Genomic DNA, 21,593 nt, shown 5'->3' on the forward strand with positions numbered 1-21,593 from the left:
TCAGAAAAGAAGGGTCTAGACCCGAAACGTCAGCTTTCCTGCTCCTCTGATGCTGCTTGGCCTGCTGTGTTCATCCAGCTCTACACCTTGTTGTCTCAGATTCTCTAGCATCGGCAGTTCCTACCATCTCTGCCTTTGTATATTGATTTATTTTGAAGTTTAAGGTCAATGTTGTAATCTTGGGGCAGTTGGAAGTTCCAATTTTCAATGTCCAATTGAAATTCTGGGCCTGGGATTGAATTATTCATTGGATTAAATGATTAGAGCACAGTTCTAGGTTCAGGACACTGGTTTTGATTCTCGGTTTAACTTCCAGGATTTACAATGCTTTTTTTTGGACAGCACAACAATGTGGCTACAGCATAATTATTTTATGGAAACCTAATATTCTCCAGACATTTTTCTGAAGAAGGGTCCAGACCCGAAATGTCAGCTTTCCTGCACTTCTGATGCTGCCTGGCCTGCTGTGTTCATCCAGCTCTACACCTTGTTATCTCAGATTCTCTGGACATGGTGGATTAATCAGCTGCAGACAGAATTTAACACTTACCGCATATTTTTTTAGGACAGCAGCTCTTATCACCAGCTAGACTAACCACTATTTCTCCAGAACGGTGACAGATGGGATCGGGGACTGAAGAGCAGTTGTGATCAACTGTAATAATTGTCCCATTGTCCAGGCACTGGTACATGCAGCATCCATCCAGTGAGGCATTCCACATCTCACCAGCTGCATGTGGTAATCCCCAAGTATCGGTGCAAGCTGAAAATGATAAAATGTATGTAATTACCTTCCTTGAGCAACAAGACAATTATCCATACAGTAAAATATGTTGACAGTTAGTAATCTGGTAATGTATGAGTCCAATGTCCCTGGTACTACAAATATCCAAGTTTCATATGCATTTATTTATAATAAAAGAAAGAATGGAAGATCATGTGGCTAATTCTTTACGGTTACAGGTAGACAAGATAATCTACTGTACCACACTTTTCCTCAGGTATACACAACGTGGAGTCTAGACGATGGAGGATGGTTCCTTCAGGACAAACACATCCCTCACTCAGGATAGAGCATGATACATCCTCAGATGGAAAGAAAATTCTGTTCTGGCAGGTCTTCGCTTCACATGTGAGTACACAAGCCTGGTATATCATGTTAGCAGGACATGTAAAGGCTGAAACAACAGTAGGAAAATCATTTGTTGCAAAGTTATTTAAGGTTAAGTTGAATTCACATATATTCAAAAATTCAGCAAAATATATTTCAAGTAAACAACAGTTACAATGAAAATTGAGATTAACCACAAATGACATTCGAGAACAAGAGAGGTTTTTTCTGTAATGGACAATGGTTTCTTAGTTGCCATTTGCCAAAGTTTTTAATTCCAGATTTATTTATTGAAATCAAATTCACCTGCAATGGTGAGATTCAAGTCATGTGCTTATAGTGTTAGTTTGGGTTTCTGGATTTCCAAGGGTAGGCAATAGCCTAGTGGTATTACCGCTGAACTGATAATCTGGAGACCTAGATAACATTCTGGGGACCTGGGTTTGAATTGCACCATGGCAGATGGTGGAATTTGAATTCAATAAAAAATATCTGGAATTAAGAGTCTAATAAACCCACTGCTGATTGTCAGGAAAAACCTATCTGGTTCACTAACGTCCTTTAGGGAAGGAAACTGCCATCCTTACCTGGTCTGGCCTACATGTGACTCTAGACCCACAGCAATATCGTTCACTCTGAACTGCCCTCTGGGCAACTAGGGATGGGCAATAAATGCTGTCTGGTCAACAATGCCCTCATCCCATGAATGAATTTTTTTAAAAAAGTCCATTAGCATTACCACACTGCCACAAACTCCTCTTCATTGACAAATTTTTGCAACTGGTTACAATGACAGTTAGTTACTGAAACATATTCACACAAGGCAGCAGATATTCTTTAATAACAAAACAAAAATTTATTAACAAAAGGAAAAAAAAACAATATATTCTTTTATTTTACAATTTAGATGGCTTAAACTCAATTCTAACAACTTGAAGACATCTTTACAAACTATCTGATCCTAAAACTTGGTTCTCTTGCTAAACTGAATTCCTGTTTCTTCTGAACTGAAGTTACAAGTTAAACTAATGGGCTCTAGTCTGCGTAAATTCAGCAGAATAAGTATTCTATCCATTAAAACCACAGGGGTCCTTGACTGAATCACATGCCTTCCAGGAAGAAGGTCACCGTTCCAAATGAATTTCTAAACTTATAAAAGAAATCTTTCAGAGAACAAACTAAGATCCATCTGCCTCTACTACAAAACCTAACCCCAAAAGGTAGGCTCATTACCAGAAGTCAAAATCACAAAGTTCTATGGACACTTTTAACCTTTTAGAGAGGGACAATTGATGCATTTGCAAAAGCTTTTGTGTAGGATCAATGGGATGTAATACCTAAAGGTGTCAAAGAAACTTCAGACAAGGACTGTGATCTCTGTTGATTACAAAGATAACGAGGAACTGACAGTGCCCTGCTCAACAGCAAGCCATTCCCTGTGGATTATTTCCAAACTGCAGGCAGTTTGTGTTTTTCCCTTTGAAGAATCCACAAAGACAGGGGTTTAAAAAGCCTATTCCAGCTTTACTTGAGTGGACTAGTAGGAATGCATACCTTTGTATGTACCATCCTGGGTCTGACAATTAGCTTGCTATGATTGTCACAGCCAAGAACTATTCCCTAGTTAGCCACGTTGCAGGTAAAAGTCTTCTCTAACTCTGTGTGCTGCCAATCAGTTAAAAATGAAACAGGAAAGCAAAGGACTCTTGCTTATCAGAATGCTGGAACTCAAACATGGTTGAAAGACATCAGAATTATAGAATCTCTACCAGTTAATTTAGGATTGTGAAACCAACCAATCACCTCCCAATGTCATTGCTGCCGGTAATCTCCACTGCAAAGTCAACATCATTCAACTATCCACTCTTTGTGAACAATTTAGACAGTAATTCATATATCTTTTTCCTTAACTTCTTTCATTTTCTTACAACTCATTTCTGATCTGTGTGCATGTGTGATGTGATAGCATTTCTTCTTGCATGTAGCAATTAATAAACTCACTCCTTTTGCTAATTTAAGAAAGCCTGCTTAAATTGGCTATTTTTACAATGTAAATTCTATCGTGTCTGGGAGAAAGGAAAGGCTCCTTTCAAAAGCAGTCTTGCTGCATCCAGCACTGGATGAATAAAGGAGGATAGCCAATTTATTTCTCCTCACCAGGGTTCTTAACATTTTGGTAATTCCATACACAACTGAAAGAAATTAGGGAACCTTGCCAGGGGTCTGATCACAACAGAAGCACACAAAAACGGCATTGAGGTAGGTTTATCAGCCATGACTTGCAATGGTGGAACAGGCTTGAAGAACTCATTGGCCTACTCCTGCTTGGTCATTCATACAAATTGCCAGCAAAGCCCACATCCCATGAATAAAGAAATAATGACCCTACTCCTCTCTCCATAATTGTCTCTGCTTCTCTACCATTTTCTTTCATTGGTTAGGAAAACAGACAATTCTGTATTGAAAAATTCAAGAACCTGACAGTCACAAAGGCACAGATGAGACATTGGCATTATAGTCACATTATCAGTTTGTTTTTTTGATTGTGATTTACATATAATTTGATTTGAAGGTTGATGTAAATGCCCAAGTAATATTACTCACCACATGATGCACCATTGTAACAATTGTAACAATTGCTAGTGGAGTAGGGACCGTTTTACTCACTTCTGGGTTTGTGGCAGTCATCATGCAGTAAACGTATGTCAGTTTATTTAAACCACTACTTACAGCAATAGTCTGGTTTCCTCCACGATAGGCAAATGTTAAATTTGTTACAGAGAGCCACATAAGCAGCCAGAGCAGAACAATGACTGTTCATAAACAATGAATCACGGATCCAGAGCTCACAAAACATTTCTGGTGAAACCTAGCATGAAAAAAAGAAATTCTTCACAGTTTTGCAGTTATGGTGATCTGTTGCATAAATAATGATCAACAGTGATAGACAAGATTTTATTGAAATATCTTTCATGACGATCACGAGATGTGATTTATTACATGAATTCAATATCAAATGTTTATTATTCTCTTTAATATGTAACTTTTTTTTAAAAAACTAAATACCAACAATTAAACATGCAAAACAAACTGTCTTGATTGTAAGTGATTAGTAGAGATAATGATGATACAAAACATACAGGTTTGTAAAATCATTAGCAAGACAGCTGTGGACTTCAAGGAGACATCGAGATGGGGAAGCCATACATATCATATGAAAGAGAAGTCAAAATGGCACTTTAGGAAGAAGAGTGAGAACAACCATTATAAACTAAATGGGACAACTTTGAAGGAAGTGACAAAACAGAGAGACCTGGGGAATGACATAGCTAAATCGTGGCAGGTTAAGAAGACAATGTAAAAGATAGGAGCTTTGGCTTTAAGATTAGAGACATAGAATACAAAAACAAGGCAGTTAAGATGGTTAGGCCTCAGCTGGTGCTTTGTGTCTTATTTTGATTATCAAACGTTAGAAAAATTGTGAAGGACTATAAGAAAGTGGAGAGGAGATTTACCAGAATTATGTCAAGGTTGAAGAACATCAGTAATAAGAAGAAATTTAAGATGCTAGAATAGATTTCTGGATAGATTCTGGGTGGCAGTAATAGTGTACATGAAATGCAGTACAGCCAAATCAAACCACAGCATCCCTGACAAACATTCACATCTGATCCTTTCCTACTGCATAATGCAGAAGATGGAGAAAGGACTCAAATACATCTGGACCTTTATGCAGTGCTAGTGCGTTCAATGGTCATTTACATTTTAGGGACAAAGTTGTATGATCAATCATTGCACTGAAAACATAATTAAAACTTTCCTCACCTTCTCTAGAGGTGTGTAATAATATCTCTGAGCAGGTGGATTAGGGAAGTATCTAAACCACTACATTGTGATGTTTGAAGTTGGCAAGAGTTTTTAAACTCACCTTTCAAGCAGTACCTGACTCCACAGCAGGTTTCCCCAAAGTTCATGAATTAATTTACCCAGCATGGTATCCACAGTCTACAGGTACCCATCACCTACATGAAACTAGCAATGACAGGGAAACGTGAATGTACAGAAGGGATTCAAATAGGGAACTCAACATCACTTTAAGCAAGGGTCTCATGTTGCGTCCACATTGGGTCACAGCATGGCACATTTTCCTTCCTAATGAAAATGCCAGGCAGCCTGAATCACAGACATATTTAAAATTGAGGCTCCGTACATCTCCTGTTCTCTCCAAGTACCTTTGCTTTGTGTCCGGAAATGAAAAATTTAGCGTTAAGATGCTTTGTGAAGTGATTGCTGAATCTTCTTAACGAAGAGCAGCAAATGATGTACATTTGATTGGGGAAAGCGAATATAAATTTTTGAACTATATGAGAAGAACCTTTGGTCATGATTTGTAAATAAGAGGCAAATGAACAGGTATTACATTTTTGCAGCATAGAGGAAGAAACCTTGGGAGAGCCAGTTATAGATGGGGATCATGACAAAGCAAACAAGCATTTTAGAAGGAATATCCCTTTAGAAAATACAGATAAGAAAAGGGAGGAAATACGTAGTGGTGGGATGACACTGTAGATTGTGAAAATAATGAACAATGATCTGGCAGACATAGGGTGAGAGGAATCCTATCATTCTTAAAAGATGGTGGAGAAGGAATAAGGATTGATAAGCTGAAATTATGTAGCGCATTGTTCTGCCTGATTGTTATAAATACATACTTGTGCATGACAGAGGGAAAACGTCTCACTCTGGAGCATTCTAAAGCATTCAGAACAGTTGCTTGTAGAACAGTTAACCTCAAAATGTCGACTCATCATCACGCCTGCCTCTGTGCTGGCCACCGTCCAGTCTTGAATAAAGGTCAATGGGTCATCATCTTTTTGAAGAACTGTGCCATTTTTCAAGGTTAGGTCATTTATTGGGTTTCCATCACAGTGACCTGTACGTATGATAAGAACAATTGTAGACATTGACTTCTCAAGTCAATGAATTATACTTTTTCAAGGGCTGGGGGATTAGCGGCATGGCATGTAGATAAGTGGAGTTGAGATCAAAACCAGTTCAGCTATGATGTTATTGAATGGCAGAGCAGACTCAAATGGTAGAATGGGCTATCCGGCTTAAGTCTGATGTTCCTATGTTTGTGTTATCAAGCATCAGAAAGGAAAAAGTAGACTAATTATGGCTAGGGTACTTCAGGGACCTTTATTTCTTATATTATTTAAATTTACTAAATTTGCTGCGATTTCACCCAATATCAAAGGAGATTAAATTATTATAAAAGCAAAATATTGTAGATGCTGGAAGTATGAAACAGCCAGAGAATGCTGGAGAAACTCAGCAGGTCTGGCAGCATCTGTGGAGAGAGAACTAGAATTAACGTTTCAAGTCCTGTATGCCTCTTCTTCAGAGAAGAACAGTAAGAGTAATGCCAGACTCGAAACATGAACTCTGTTTCTCCCACCACAGATGCTGCCAAACCTGCTGAGTTTCTCCAGATGTAAATTAATTCTGTTTTAAGCAATCATTATTTCATTTAATACTAGGTTCCAGCTATCACTACAATTTCACTGTTATCATTTACGGCATTTATTGTATGATGGCTCATGGAGGTTACATTTCAGGGAATCATACTTTGTATACCCATTTGTAACCAAAAAAAGGCTAGCTGAAATTATGACCTATGTAATAAGTGATCAAATATTTGAGAAATGCATCACAAAGGCATTCAATTCAGTTAGTATCACATTTAATTATTCAGTTTGAATTTGGACACCATTCACTAACCGGCAAAAAGCATCAAAATGCCATTCCTAGCATTTTATGTTGATTTGAGTTGCAATTTTGAAATTTTCCATAGTTTATGACTTATTGCTAAAAATAACCCATATTCAATATTGCCTCCACATAGAAAATAAATCAAGAGCATGTGAAAAATGTTATGCAATGACCTTTAAAGAACAAATTCCCCACACTCCAGACTGTAGTACAATAATCACATCATCATAATACTACAAGAAAGCTTACTGCAGAAAATAAACTGGTGAAAGGGATAACGTATTATGCTACCAATTAGAAGACTGGCAGAAAATAGACTGTATGCATAAATGGGTCATTTTCTGTTTGGCAGGATGTGGTGAGTGGACCAATGTTATGGCAGCTAAATTTGCGGACAACGCAAAGATAGACAGGAAAGTATGTTGTCAAGAAGACATAAGAAATTTAAAGAAGGATATAGATAAGGTTGAGTGAGTGGGCAAAAATCTGGTTTATGGGAAAATGTGAAGCTCTTCATTTTGACAGGAAGAATGGAAGAGCAGAGTATTATTTAATGGACAACAACTGCAGAAATCAGAGGGCACAGGGATTTACAGTTCTAGGGCATGAGTCACAGAAGGTTGATATACAGATACAGCACACAATCAAGGCAGCTATTGAGATGGTAAATATTTTATTATGAGAGGAATTGAACATAAAAATAAAAAGTCAGGCTTCAGTTACACAGAGCACTGATGAGATCAAATCTCAAATACCATGCAGTTTTTTTGTTTCTTTATATATGTAGGATGAGTGTTGGAGGATGCTAAGAGCAATCTTACTAAATTAATACTTGGACTGAGTAGGTTGCCTTGTAATAATATGCTGGTCGTGTGGGCTTGTTGGCATTGGAGTTTAAAAGAGTGCGGGATGAATAAAGAAAGGATGTTTCTGAAAAATCCAGGGATATTCCTCTTCCTGGGGCCTTCTGGATTATCAGCAGTGGGCATCGTTCCTGCAACTAGATGCCTTATTGGCATCAGCCACATTGGAGTTCCAGGGGATGTCTGACGAGTGTTGCCACCAGCTCTCCAGCTGGTGGAATGGCCCATCACCATGGATGTTAAATCAGCCCATTACTCCCACAGGTTTCCACACAGCGCAACCTGTTGACTACTGTTCCCACCTACCACCCTGGACTTGAATGGGATCAGCTAAGACTCCAGTAGAACTTATCCAAATAAGGAGCAGACCTTGAAGTCAGCCAGATCTCCAAGCTCTGGCAACCCAGATGCACAACCCATCTCAGGGCTCATACATCACTCCCAGCCCTCTGTTGAGCCCATTCTATTGCATCCTGCAACAAAATGCCTTTACTGTCTTTACCATGAAAGCATCTTGTAAGTAAATTTGAAAACAACATAAAATAACCAATGTTTACATACCACAGAGCCCCATAGTTGCTAGATTTGTATTGGATGTGCCTGTGTCGATAACCATAATCCCTGTATTGTGAAACCACTGTATGTGTATACCAGCTGGAGTCATGATTGTGTACATATTCCCAGTATCTATGATTTCAAAATCAAATCTTCGGAATGGAGTGTAGCTAAACCTCGAATTAATGCTCAGCTAAAGGAATATAAATAGAAATGTGATTTATGTACAGTTATTTGGCAATTAAAAATCAAATACATGATTTAATGTCTTTAAATGTGGTTGAATTGACTCGAAATCACATAGATTGTAATAGTTGCTCGATCAGTTCTACAAAACAAAGTATACAATGATTAATAAGTTTGCAAATTTAAATTATGCCTTTCCTCCCCAAATTTCAATATAATGAGCTGCTGTAGAATTGGTACTTTACAATGAAAAAGGAAAACATTGATACACCAGTGCAAAAATCATTTGTCACTTTCTCTTCATTTTCTTTCTCGTAAAAGCCAAACATTGTGCTAAATTTTACCATAGAGATAGGGATGGGTTCAGAGATGAGGTGAGGGCTGCTGGGGTGAGGGTTGTGTAGGGAAATCAGATCTGCCTCCAGATGATTGTAACAGGGGCCAATGGTTAGCTGCCATGGAAATCAGCAAACTGCTCCACAGAGGCAGACAGACAATGAAGACATCTAGTGTTCTACTGCAGAGCCACTCTCAGAACCCACTAATGTTTTCTTGTGTCAGACTGGCTCCTACCCTGCTGAATTTCAGTGATAGTTCAGAGCTGCATCAGTGTTCCCTCATACTTGTGGCTCTTTCATTAAGCCAGTATAAAAAGATAACAAACCTTGGTCATGACAGGTCACACTGATGGCTCTGCTTTAAGTTTAAATGTTCAGCAGGCTTCTGACATCATTCCCATTTTGGGTTACTGGGAAGCATATGGCTACTCCCTTCAACATGGATCGTGACATCTTTATTTTATGAAATCCTCAAACTGAGGCAGTAAAGGACACACAACGTTGTCCATGCTTCCACCAGGGCCATAGGGGAACAGACTTTAGCCTTCTTAAGATATGATTTCAATATCCAGCAGAGTCTGGCAGCATATACCAGAAAGGTGGACCACATGATTATAGCAAGCTGTGCCCTTCACAATTGAAGGAGACAAAGGGAGAGTGCAGAGATGCAGAGAAAAATCAGGAATTGACAGCAATCTTCTGAGGATGATGATCAGGACATTGACTGGGGGGGCATATCTATGACAGCACGATAGAATAATGCATCATTGAGACTCTGTGAGAACTAAGCTGTACCACAATGTGAGAGCTCGTTCTTGGATTGTAGCACCTGAAGAGATGCACAGTTTGGTTTTAAATATGGCACCAGCAGTGGTGAACATTTTCGCCTTTCTTGCTAAATGATTCCGTGAGATGGGGACCAAAGAGCATAGATGCAAAGGTGGTGAAGAGCAGCAGACTGTGAGAAAAGCCATTGCAAACAAGACACCACTTCACTTGACAAAACACTAACTTAGAATGGGAAAATTTAGTGCAATTTCCTTGCATTGGAGAGGTTGTGGAGGAGACTTTTTAGAATGATATCAATGATGTTGGTGAAATGCAGAGATTTGATAGATTTGGATGTGCTCTTCAAACCAGACAGGTTAAGGTAAGATTTAATAGAGGTGTTCAAGATTGCAAGAGGTTTTAATGGTGAAAAACTACTCCTACTGCCAAGGAAGTCAGTGACAAGAGGCCACTGATTTAAGACGATTGGCAAAAAGTTCCTGGGAGCAATGGGGAGCTTTCTTTTTGTATTGTGAGCCATGATCTGGTGTGCACAGCCTGAAAGGGCATTGGAAGTTGATTTAATAACAATTTTCAGAAAACAATTGGATAATGTACTTGAGAAGAATATATTTACAAGACAGCAGACAATTTTATTTTATTAATTTACAAGATGTCGATTTCGCTGACTGGGCCATGAATTCATTGCCCATCTTTAATTGCCCTTGACTAGGAGATGCAGGTGGCTTTCTTGAAATGGCACAATCTACTGAAGGTAAATATGCCGACAGTGCTGTTAAGAGGGAACTTCTAGGAATTTTACCAGCAAGAGAAAAAGAAGGGCAATATAATTTCAAGTCAGGACGGTGTGTGGCTTAGAAGGGAACTTGTAGACAATGGCGCTCTCATACCCTCCTAGGTGGTGGAGGTCATGCGTTTGGAAGATGCTGCAATGCCTCTTGTAGATGATACACATGTATGCCTCCGTGTTCATGTTGGATGGGGTGAATACTTAAGGTGCTAAATTGGGTGCCAATCCCAGGGGATACTTTGTTCTGGATGACAGCAAGCATCAAGAGATTTGGTGGAACTGCATCCATGTTGGTAAGTTGAGAGCAATCCATCATAATTCTGACTTGTACATTGTAGATGTTGGACAGGCTTTGGGGGTTAGAAGTTGTGCTATGTGATACAGAATTCCTAGCCTCTGACATTCTTTTGTTGCCACAGTATTTATATAGCTAGTCCATTCAGTCCTGGTTAATGGTAATCCCAGGATGATGATAATAGAGGATTTCATGATGGTAAGATTTTTTCTTATTGGAGATGGTCATTGCCTGGCGCTCATGGATGTTCCTGGTCTTGCTGCATTTGCTGCTTCAGATTTGGCAGAATTGGATTATTCTTCAAAATACTGGCATAGGTACCAGGAGCCAAATAAACCCCCTTCTAGGCTATATGATTCTTGTGTGCTACTATTTCATTGCATAGCATCTTAAAGCTCCATATCATTAGGACATTGATATCTTGCCATTTTGACAAATGGGCCTGACTTTAGAAGTAACAGTTTCTTGAGCATTGTTGCGAACAGTTACTCTTCTCAAAATAAAAGTACATTTCACATGTGAGGAATTCCCATGGAACTGTTTGACCACTGCACTTTCAACAAAAAGAAGACATTTCCAAATAAGTTATTGTGAGTTTCCCCTTTAAAATAAGTAAGCAAAACATCCAATCTGCAAGACAGAAAACAATACCTAGTTTTAATCTGTGCATAATTGCAAAATCTCCATATTCTGGGTTTAATTCACAAAATAAAGTGAAATGGCACCTGGCACTTGGGGTGTTGAACATTTCTTGACGAACAACTCCATCCTTTATTGTGAAAATAGCCATTATTTGAAAATGTATTCATGGCTTGGTGCACGTTCATAATCGTGCAAATCACATTTTGATACAATTAATTTGTCAAAACCTTTGCTCTTCAATATATAAATTGAGGATTACAGTGTTTTGGATCATGTGCTTACTGTAAATAATATTTCATGACTTATTTCTGCAGAGTAACTAATTTCTGCAGAGAAACATTTCAAGCATCAGTTAAGTTCCGATATATTTATTTTAATATTTTTAATATATAGGAATGAAAATATTCTCAGATCAAACTGTACTATACTGTTGCATATAATCAGTAATGGAAGCTCATGAACTTCAGCGTGATGATTATTTGTTTCTTGGAAAGATCATGCTGCAATTTTAAGAGTTATTAGAAACAGGCAGCTAGTTATAATTTAGAAATCAACCTACCCTTCTCAACTGCCTGTCAATAATGACGTGGTTTGATCCATGAGTTATGTTAAGCTTTGTCAGACATAGAAAGCTGGAGTTCACATGTGGCTGGATCATTGTTGTCTGATTAGGAGAGAAACAAGTTGATTAAACACTCAGTCTTTACTTTGGAAATAAATCAGTAAAGTACATGATGTAAAACAATTTTAATAAGCCTTTAATCATAAATCTCTTTACTTTAGAGTAATTACTCCTATAAAGAGGTGAAGTCACCATAGTTCTACTTGATCGTAGGAGGGTTTAATTAACTCAGAAATGCTGCTGAGCAAACAGTTCACCTGGGTTCCTTCTTTCTGCTGTGCGATCTAAATATTGTTTAGTGTAGTGCTCAGTGCTGTTCCATTTAATGGCCTGCTAACGTAATGTATGTTATAATCCTGTGTCTGTAGACCATGAAATAAGTATTCCAATGCATGATAGCATTCAAAAACTTGCACAGTTAGTCCCTCTGCATAGAATAAGTACTTATATTTAAGCTTATATTTTTAAATACGGGCTACTCTCTCATTAAAGATGGTGGTTTAACCCAAGAGTCACCATACCTCGGGTGAGGGGAGAGGTTGAGAAGGAGAGTCCTTCATGGTAACCTTAGCCAGTGAGGCATCACGCTGCATCACCAACCAGCTGTCCTGCCAACTGAGCTATCCAACCCCACTCTGATCACTCTGAGAATATTTTCATTCTGTGAAGCAGGATCGTGTATAAAAATGAATTACAAACTACAAAGCCCAGATTTTTCTCCATAAATTCAAAAACCTGAATGGAATGTTTCATGGTTCAATTGCTCAGAGTTGGACCAAGCTCTGAATATGATGTGATGTTGTAAAATATCAGTCCACATTGTGTGAGAGATAGTAAGAACTGCTGATGCTGGAGTCAGAGGTAACACAGTGTGGAGCTGAAGGAACACAGCAGGCCAGGCTGCATCAGAGGAGCAGGAAAGTTGACGTTTCGGGTTGTGACCCTTCTTCAGAAAATGTCCACATTGTGTGCTTTAATTCATCACAAATACTTCAAACTATGTGTTTCTGACTCAAAAACAAGAGTGTTTTGTGTTAATAGGAATACTAGCCTTTGTGATTTGCTGACAATGATGAAGTTATTGATTTTTCGCACTAACTTGGCCTGCTCCAGAGTGCCAAATTCATAACAAGTATTGGGCTGAGACAAGGTGAGTAAGTTCTCATTAGCCCAAGCAATGAGCAAAAAATAAGGAAATTTACTGTCAAAAATATTCAAAGCTATTTCAAACATATTTAAAAATGCAAGCTTAAATATAAATATTTATTCTGCACAGAGGGACTAACTGTGCAAGTTTTTGAGTGCTATCATGATGGTCTACAGATACAGGATTGTAACATGCATTACGTTAGCAGGCCACTAAATGTTGCAGCACTGAGCACTACATTAAACAATATTTAGATCACACAGCAGAAAGAAAGAACCCAGGTGAACTGTTTGCTCAGCAGCATTCCTGAGTTAATTAAACCCTCCAGATAGCAGAGATCATTGAACATACTTTAGAAGCATTATGAGATAGAGTATGGTATGGAATGGGTTAATGTAGAATGATGCTGAAATAAAACATAAAGAAAGCTAATAAGGTACCACTAGTATTTTCAAACACACGGAAAATCTGTAACAAGTGCTCTGTAGTAATCATTCCTTCCAACATTTTTACTCATAGATAACACTATGCAGCAAGGGCTTATCCAATGCAATCCTGGCAGGATAGACAAGACATAGTTTATGTTAGCAGGGTGCCTGATCTATACAGAAACCAATAGTTATGTGGTAAATGAATCTGAACCAAGTGACAGGAAATTAAACAGAAGAACTGCAGCTTAATCCAATTAGAATTCATATCCTTTTTGCAATAATGATGCTGCAGTTATCAGTTGAGAAAGGTCACATGCAGTTTGTTTAGATCCCAAGTTTGCACAATGGTTTGAATGAAATTTCACCATCTGAAACTAGTATTAAGATTTGGAATCTGTCCAACAAGAATTGCCCTGACCATTAGGGCACCAGGCGCAGGGTTAACTGGAATTGAAAAGTAGAAAGCCCAGCTCCCAGTCACAATTATACTCAATAATATATCCAAACCATTTGATTTGTAAGCAGATGGAAGTTTGTCACAAACTAGAAACAACACATGCGAGTCTGTAAGAAGCTGAACGGATAGGCTAGCAGAGTGATTGTGACTATAATACAATATCTTTGTCATTCCAAGAAAAGCTACTGCAGACAGAAGAGCTGTGCCTGAGGGGACTGACTCAAGAAGTTCATGACTGAGCTATGTCCTCCCCAACATGAAGGTTTGCAATCAGTCATTCAATGAAGAAAGGTCTAGGCCCGAAATGTCAGCCTTCCTGCTCCTCTGATGCTGCTTGGCCTGCTGTGTTCATCCAGCTCTACACCTTGTTATCTCAGATTCTCCAGCATCTGCAGTTCCTACTATCTCTCACTCAAATCTGTATCTCCTCTTTGATTTACATATTTCTGATAGCTACACATATTGGGATAAAAGACTTGCTTACAGGTTATCCACCTTGGGAAAGTAAATAAAGCCAGAAATGGGGATGCACAAATAAACTATATTTCAGGCAACAGTTTTAAGGTAAAGTTGTGAGAAGAATATAAAAGATTTATAACAGTAGAACTGAAAGGCTTGTTCTCTTTCCCAATTTCTCTCAGTCTCTCTCAAAGGACAATACCCAGTGGTAAAGAAAATTTGCAGAAATACTCATTCACTGAGAACTCAAAGGTATCTACAAAAATTGTTATTGCTGAAAATACAAGTCATGCCACATTTTATTATTTTTCATGGGGTTAGTAAGTAATAAAATTCCTTTCTTTCACATAAGCGAATGTTGTAATTGTATTCCTATTTAGTTCTGGTCAAATGGCAAGCTCAGCTTTAATTGAAATGTCCAACAGGTTTATTTGAAACCACAAGCTTTCTGAGCTCTGTCCCTTCATCAGGTGAATGGGCAGTGCTATGAAAGCTTGTGATTTAAAATAAACCTTTTGGACTATAACCTGGTGTTGTGTGATTTCTGATCTTGACCACCCCAATACAACACTGGCACCTCTACATCTTAATTGAAGTGTGATGTAACTGTATGCTAAAAATAATTTTTGAATATCAACATATGGGAGTTAAAATAAGGACAGCTCATTCATCCCTCTTTATCTGGTCAAAACAGTTGCCTATTGGGAATCTGCCACCAATCTAATGTTTTGTTAACAGGGGCATATTGAACAAAAGCAAAGAGCTTATCTTGAAACCAGTTCAACCTTAGCTGGAGGCTGCATTTTAGGAAGGACATGAAGGCATTGGCAATCTTCTAGAACAGTTATGAGAATGGTTCCAAGAATGAGAAACATTAATTATGAAGGTCTAATGAAGTTAGGATTGTCTGCTTGGAGAAGGTTGAAAAGAGAGCAAATGCAGTTATTGAAAATCATCAGGGGTCTGGCCAAACTACCTGAGGAAAAGACTGTTCCCATTCATGAAAGAATTGACAACAAGAGAGTACAGATTTAAAGTTACCTTCAATGAAAGCAAAAGCGATATAGTAAAAAGCTTTTGTACATGCACTAAGCGGTTAATGTCTGGCGTGTTCTGACTGAAAAGTTCAATCATGGCACTCAAAGAGAGTTCAACTGTTACTTGTAAAGGAATAACGTGCAGAGTTATGGGGCAATGGCATTAAGACAAACATTCATTTCGGAAAGCATGGCAAATGCAATGGGCCAAATGGTCTTATTTTGCACTGAGATAATTATGATTGACAGTGTATCTTGAATATCTTTTACAAATAAGTCACATTTCATGATTCACATGTTTCAGGAGTATAAGTTAGTATAAGGATTGAAATCTTCAAGTGTAAAACCCTGGTGGGGGGCTGGTAAACAAATCTAAGGTGATTAAAACTTAGTGGCCTGTGTTCATTTAATAAGGTCAGAGTCGGAAATGGGAAAATACTGAAAGCAGCGTCAGGAAAACACCCAGTTCCTGAAACCTGACTGAAGCAGAACTATCCCAAAGGTATGATTTTCATTCAGGGTTCTAAATTAAGTCAGGCCTGTTGCCCGAAACAACAGCATTCCCTTTTAGCCATCTTGCTCCGAGGTTCCATGCACACTGTTCTGCGTGCCAATACACTGACTTCAGTTTTCAAAGTTGTGAAGTGCACAGACCTCTGAGGTCCATGCGCCAAAAGAAGAAATTAGAGGAACTATTGCTCCAGCCCCAATGAAAACATGTGTGCTGGGTTGAGGGCCAGAATTTCCTTAGGCACAGGAGCAGACTCATGCAATAGTGGACATTTAGCCCCAGATACCTACAGTTGTCTTCAGACAAGGCCTAATTCGCATGGGCTCCCAGAACAATGGGAAAGTTTGAGAAAGGGAGATATTAAGTTTTAATCTCCATACAGAACATGCCATGTTTATCGCGTTGCTGAAGGAAAGATGGGGTTTTATCAATGGCGTTTCTCACAGAACAGGCAGTTGGAGCCTGGAATGGGTTTGAAAGCTGAGGAGAGGGAGTGAAATCTGCTAGTTGCTGTAGGTGAAAAGAAAATGGCTGTTAGAAACATGGGTGTTCTTTGATTCTGGAGTCAGTCAGCAAAAAGGCAGTGAGGGCTATGCTTTGTTTGGGGTGTCTACACTTAAAGAGACTTGGAAACGAACCTAGCCAGATACTAATGTAAGGCCCCAAGGAATCTCACATTTGGAGAATAGCAAGAATACTGAGGAAAATTGCATGTATATGGAGCAGAATCAAAGTGAAGTCCTGAAAGCTGTGACATACCTGGATTTTGTCAGATTGAAAGTGAAGGAACATTCAAAGATCCTACTGACTGTTAGGTGAAAATAAAAGTAGAATTTCAGCTTTAAAATGAACATGAAAAAAGCTGAAGCAATGTACCAGTCTGATCCAGGAAAGCCCTCTGTCAAGCAAAAGACTGCAGAATCTGTCAGCAGTTTATTATTGACAATGAGACACATACAAGAACTGCCAGACTAAATGTAGCCTTTTGCCATTCTGGGAATTAAGACGACTATTTCTGCTTACCAACTTTTAACATTTATACAGCGACAATCTGGCCCAATCTGCACTATGCAGGCAAGACTTAAACTGTATATCAGGATCATGCCAAGAAGCCCAACCACATTTATTTGATCTGCCTGAAGACCAGGCAGCAGGTAAAGATAATAGACACTGAACTAGCTGCCAAGCATCCACGCTGCACTGAAATGGCCATAATGGATTTAGGATAGTCATGTAGTCAGAATGACAGACACCCATTTACCAAAGTGAATCTTCAATGAAACACTCGAGTCTGGGATGCACTTCCACGGTGGACAAAGAAAGCAATGCAAACAACACTCTGAAGGATTCACTCGGGATTTTCGATCTTGACACCAAGTCCAGAGAGAAGCTTGCATAGGATTGTTGGACCTGGCTCAGCCAAATGAAAGAAAATATGGCCTCCTTCAAAAGCAAATGCAAATCTGACATTTGGAAAATAGCTATTCTAATGATAATTGTTGTAAAAACCCTTCTGTTCTTCATTTAGGGAAGAAAATCTGCCATCCTTACCTGGTCTGGCCTACATGCAACTCTAGACCCACAGAAACATGATTAATTCTTAACTGCTCTCTGTCATAGCCTGGAAAATCAATCTGCTCAAGGGAAATTAGGGATGGTCAATAAGTGTTAGCCTTACCAGTGTTACAGTGTGGAAGCTGACCATTCAGCCCACTGAGTCCACACTATCCAGACCCAATCTCCCACCCTATCCCTATAACTCTGCTTTTCCCATGGCTAGTTTACCCAGCCTGCACATTCCGGGACACAATGAGCAATTTAGCATGACTAATCTATCTTTGGACTGTGGGAGGAAACCGGAGGAAACCCATGCAGACACGGGGAGAATGTGCAAACTCCACACAGACTGTCACCTGAGGGTGGAATTGAACCCGAGTCCCGGGTGCTGTGAGGTAGCAGTGCTAACCTACTGAGCCACTGTGCCACTGAGCTGTGGTAAAAATACAGTAAAATTCAGAGGCAGAAGGAAAATGCCATGGGTTTGCTCTGCAATTTGGGGTGGAGGTGTAGCTTGGAAGTGGATACTAGATAGGGCAGCCTGTGGTTGCTCCTGTTCCTCAGCAGTCAGCAGAGAAACAGGTCCCCACCAAAGGAAAACCCCCAGTCTGGCTGCTTTATTAGGCCTCAGTAGGGTTCTTAATGAACTGTGCGGGCAGATAGCTCTGCTGCTACTAGCCAACTCTCTCCCTAATCCTGCTCGTGCAATAATTAGTTTGGAGGTGGAACTATGCTGGGGACTGGCATGCCATCTGGCAGGGCTATTTGTAGCTCCTGTCCCAGTTCAGTAGAGGCTCAAAATTCAGCCCTCAGTTTACCAACAGGGATAATTTTATAGAATATAATGGTGGGTCAGCTGAGTATCAAAGGCTTAGGATCTTATATTGCATGCCATTTGACTTCTCCTTTCAAGCTGAAACGAAAGTTGATATTGGAAGTGAAACTGTAGCAAATCACTGTTTATAAAATCATCCTATTTAACTTGAATTATAAAATGTATCAAATACCCAGCCAAATTCGAAGAGGAAGGATGTACTAGAAAAACAAAATTAGACAAAACCTGAACCATGTTCAATAAAGTAGGAAATGTGTGAATGGATATGACTTAATTTAAAAACTCCACATATTTTTCTCATGACAAAGTATCAAACATCCTGGCGTTTTCCAAAAATATTGTTAATAGATGCACTATAATAATCAGGACCCCCTTCTAACTGCTGTTATATTATAGCTATGTAGCAAAGACATTCAATAACATGCAATTAAGGCTTAATTTGTGCAATGGACCAGGTGTTCCCGATAAGTAAACACATAATTAATGAGACGATGAGTGGATTGGTTTGGTTGGATCTATTAAATAGATGATGTGAGGACACGATTAAACTTGACCCTCATTTTAAAAGAATCACTGCTTAAATCTAGTTAAGAAAAGATTTTAAGCCACTGTATATTGAAGCTTTGACTGTAACATTACCCTTCATTTCAGGTGTTCCCTCTTCAGGAATAGTAGAAATTCCAACAATTTGTAAGTTATTGTACTGAATTTATGCTGAATACCATGTAATTTTAACTGCACCAAGGCAAACTGAGTAGTGTAGTTGCAAATTCACCACAAGTTTGTTTATGTTTGTCTCATTTACTTAACTCCTAAAGGTTTGCTCAAATGATGTGAAACTGTAAGCAAGTGAAGTTTATTTTTGAATTTCTTCAATGCAGGAGACCAATAGCCCAGTCAGGTCTCTGGAAATGGTTTCTCTTTTATAAGATGTGCCTTTAAGCCTCTCTCTTTAACAGATTTTTTTTAAAACAAATGTCCAAACGCTTCCTTTGACTTGGAGTCAGTTCTAGGAGGTTAGTTAAAGGAGCAAGCACACAGATTATAGATATCTTCTGCCAATACATCCTTTGGGATTCTATAAGAGAGTTATCTTGGAAATTTGTATTTATTTTTTCCTACATGTACTTGGCTCACACCAGTTTGCATTTATGGTAGGCTGATTTTTCTGGACCTTGTTGGCCAGGGGTCAGATATTAATCTGGAAGTGCATGGGTTGCCACGTCTTGTCCATTTTTGAGGAAGAAATAAAACTGAAATGCAGGTGACCCATGCCTCTAATGTATCATAAATGTTTAGAGACATGTTGAAAATCAAGCCTTTGCCTGTGCAGAGAAGGTTGATAGAATGTAGGCAGGTGCTAGGGATAGCAAGAAACCAAGTATGGGCCTAGGATGTAATAATCATGACCTGCATGTCGTCCTCCAGGCTTTAAATGATCAAAAAAAGGTTTTCATGCAAATTGACAGGAGATGAGCCCAATGAGAGTACCTCTCAGAATAGTTCTAATGGGTACAGCTTCTCCTCAGTCCCAGTGCGATTTCTTCGCACACTGTGGCAACAGATGAACCTCCTGTCATTGTGCAGGAGACTCCCACTAGTCTAGAGTCTTCCTAGATCAGAGGATAGTGGCTATGGTCATTCCTGAAGGATGTATATGGGTGATCAGTCGGTCTCTAGCACAGCACCCGTGAAAAGTATCAAGTTACCCCCATGTTAGTCACTTATGGGTGCCTTTTATTGTAGAAATTTGACCAATGTTTTAAGCTTTTGTTTGCATAAATCATTGTTCTTTTCAAATGATTAGCCAGTTGCACTTGTGTATTGCATTTTTGTGTTTGGGTATGAATTCCTTTAATTCATTTATGGAAGTTTGCTATTATGTGGGCCCCTCTGCTTGACTCATTTGGCTGATTCAAATTGACCTTACAATACCCTGGTGTTCATGATGGACAGCTACAATGTCAAGGCACTAAGGACCAGAGAGGTGTTTCTGAGCTGCATTCATTCAGCCACTGAAAACTTTCCAAGTATCAAAGGTGCCCTTGACTTGCAGGCCTCCAGACCTTCCCACAGACTGGGCTGCACAGCTATCAGCTACAGCTCAACCTCCTCTTCACAAGACCACTCACTCATCAGAGGACAGGGCAGTCTCCGTCTGTACCTCCTCTGACTGGATTTCCCCTCTCTGGAGGGCCAGGTTGTGCATAACAGAGCAAACAAGTGTTAAAAAGGGAAACTATGGCTGGTCTGTATTGAAAAATCCCACCTGATCTATCCAGGTATCTGATTACAGCTATGATGGCTGTTTGCATGTCCATCATTATATACCAATGTAGGCTCCATCCTTACTGGAGTCATCAGCCATCCATTTTAATGGGTATCATTGGTCACCAGCCATTCAAAGCTTCTATATCCTTGGTATCTAGTTGTGTCTGAGGCCCTATGCATTGTGGCTGCTTCCTAACCACAATGTGGACAGTCATGCATAACTGTTTGATTGTGATCAGACACAAATGTGCACACTTATTGAGAGCATCGTTTTTCAGTGTACGAATGCTCCTGGCTGTCCAAGTCCTGCTTTTATAGTTACATCAGTGCAATCAATCACTGTTGTACCTGCTGACAACCAGCTTTGGCTTCTGGCTCTGTCCTCTTGACTTGTGCTGTCAGATGTAAAACCCATACACTGATGTGCACGCCCAAACCTGGCACCTTTGAATTTCTTAATGTAGTGATGTGCTGCAAGTCTCACTGATATCTCCAAATTGTCTGGAATGTTTCAAAGGCGAGACACTCAATGTCATTGTTACTTTTAAGGCCAGAAGCATTGGATGACCATCCGTACAATTCAAAGCTCTCTCAATCGAAAGCACATCACATAGGGATGCAACAGTCTCTCTCAAAAGGCAGAGCCTTCAGATGCTCCAGCACCTGCAGGTCAGATATTCTCCTCCTGTCGACCTTTTTTGAGGCCTTTGCCTGCCCACTGCTGCCACTTCACAGCCCCTTTTTTCAGCAGGTTTCCAATCTTCCTGTAGCTCTGGCCAGCTGGTCTGGTCCTTCTCCTCCTCATTGGAGATGGCACCTTTAATCAAACATACAAACCCCATGGGAAAAGTGTGGTGCTGCAATCATGACGAGTGTCCATCATTTCAGCTCCTTCCCAAAGGAACTGATGCAGATAAAAATGATA

General features: G+C 39.4%; 1 protein-coding gene across 1 annotated transcript in view; it reads right to left on the reverse strand.

Moving 5' to 3' along the window:
* otog (otogelin) overlaps positions 1-21,593 on the reverse strand; it is a 220,029-nt gene that overhangs the window by 17,618 nt on the left and 180,818 nt on the right. Inside the window, exons 37-42 of the mRNA XM_048607318.1 lie at positions 11,901-12,005; positions 8,308-8,494; positions 5,824-6,044; positions 3,842-3,980; positions 987-1,178; positions 551-763 (exon numbers count right to left, since the gene is read on the reverse strand). Of these exons, the coding sequence (XP_048463275.1) occupies positions 551-763; positions 987-1,178; positions 3,842-3,980; positions 5,824-6,044; positions 8,308-8,494; positions 11,901-12,005 (1,057 nt within the window). The remainder of the gene's footprint in view (positions 1-550; positions 764-986; positions 1,179-3,841; positions 3,981-5,823; positions 6,045-8,307; positions 8,495-11,900; positions 12,006-21,593) is intronic.

The sequence above is a fragment of the Rhincodon typus genome, chromosome 17 (genome assembly GCF_021869965.1).
Source record: "Rhincodon typus isolate 14 chromosome 17, sRhiTyp1.1, whole genome shotgun sequence".
Lineage (NCBI taxonomy): Eukaryota > Metazoa > Chordata > Chondrichthyes > Orectolobiformes > Rhincodontidae > Rhincodon > Rhincodon typus.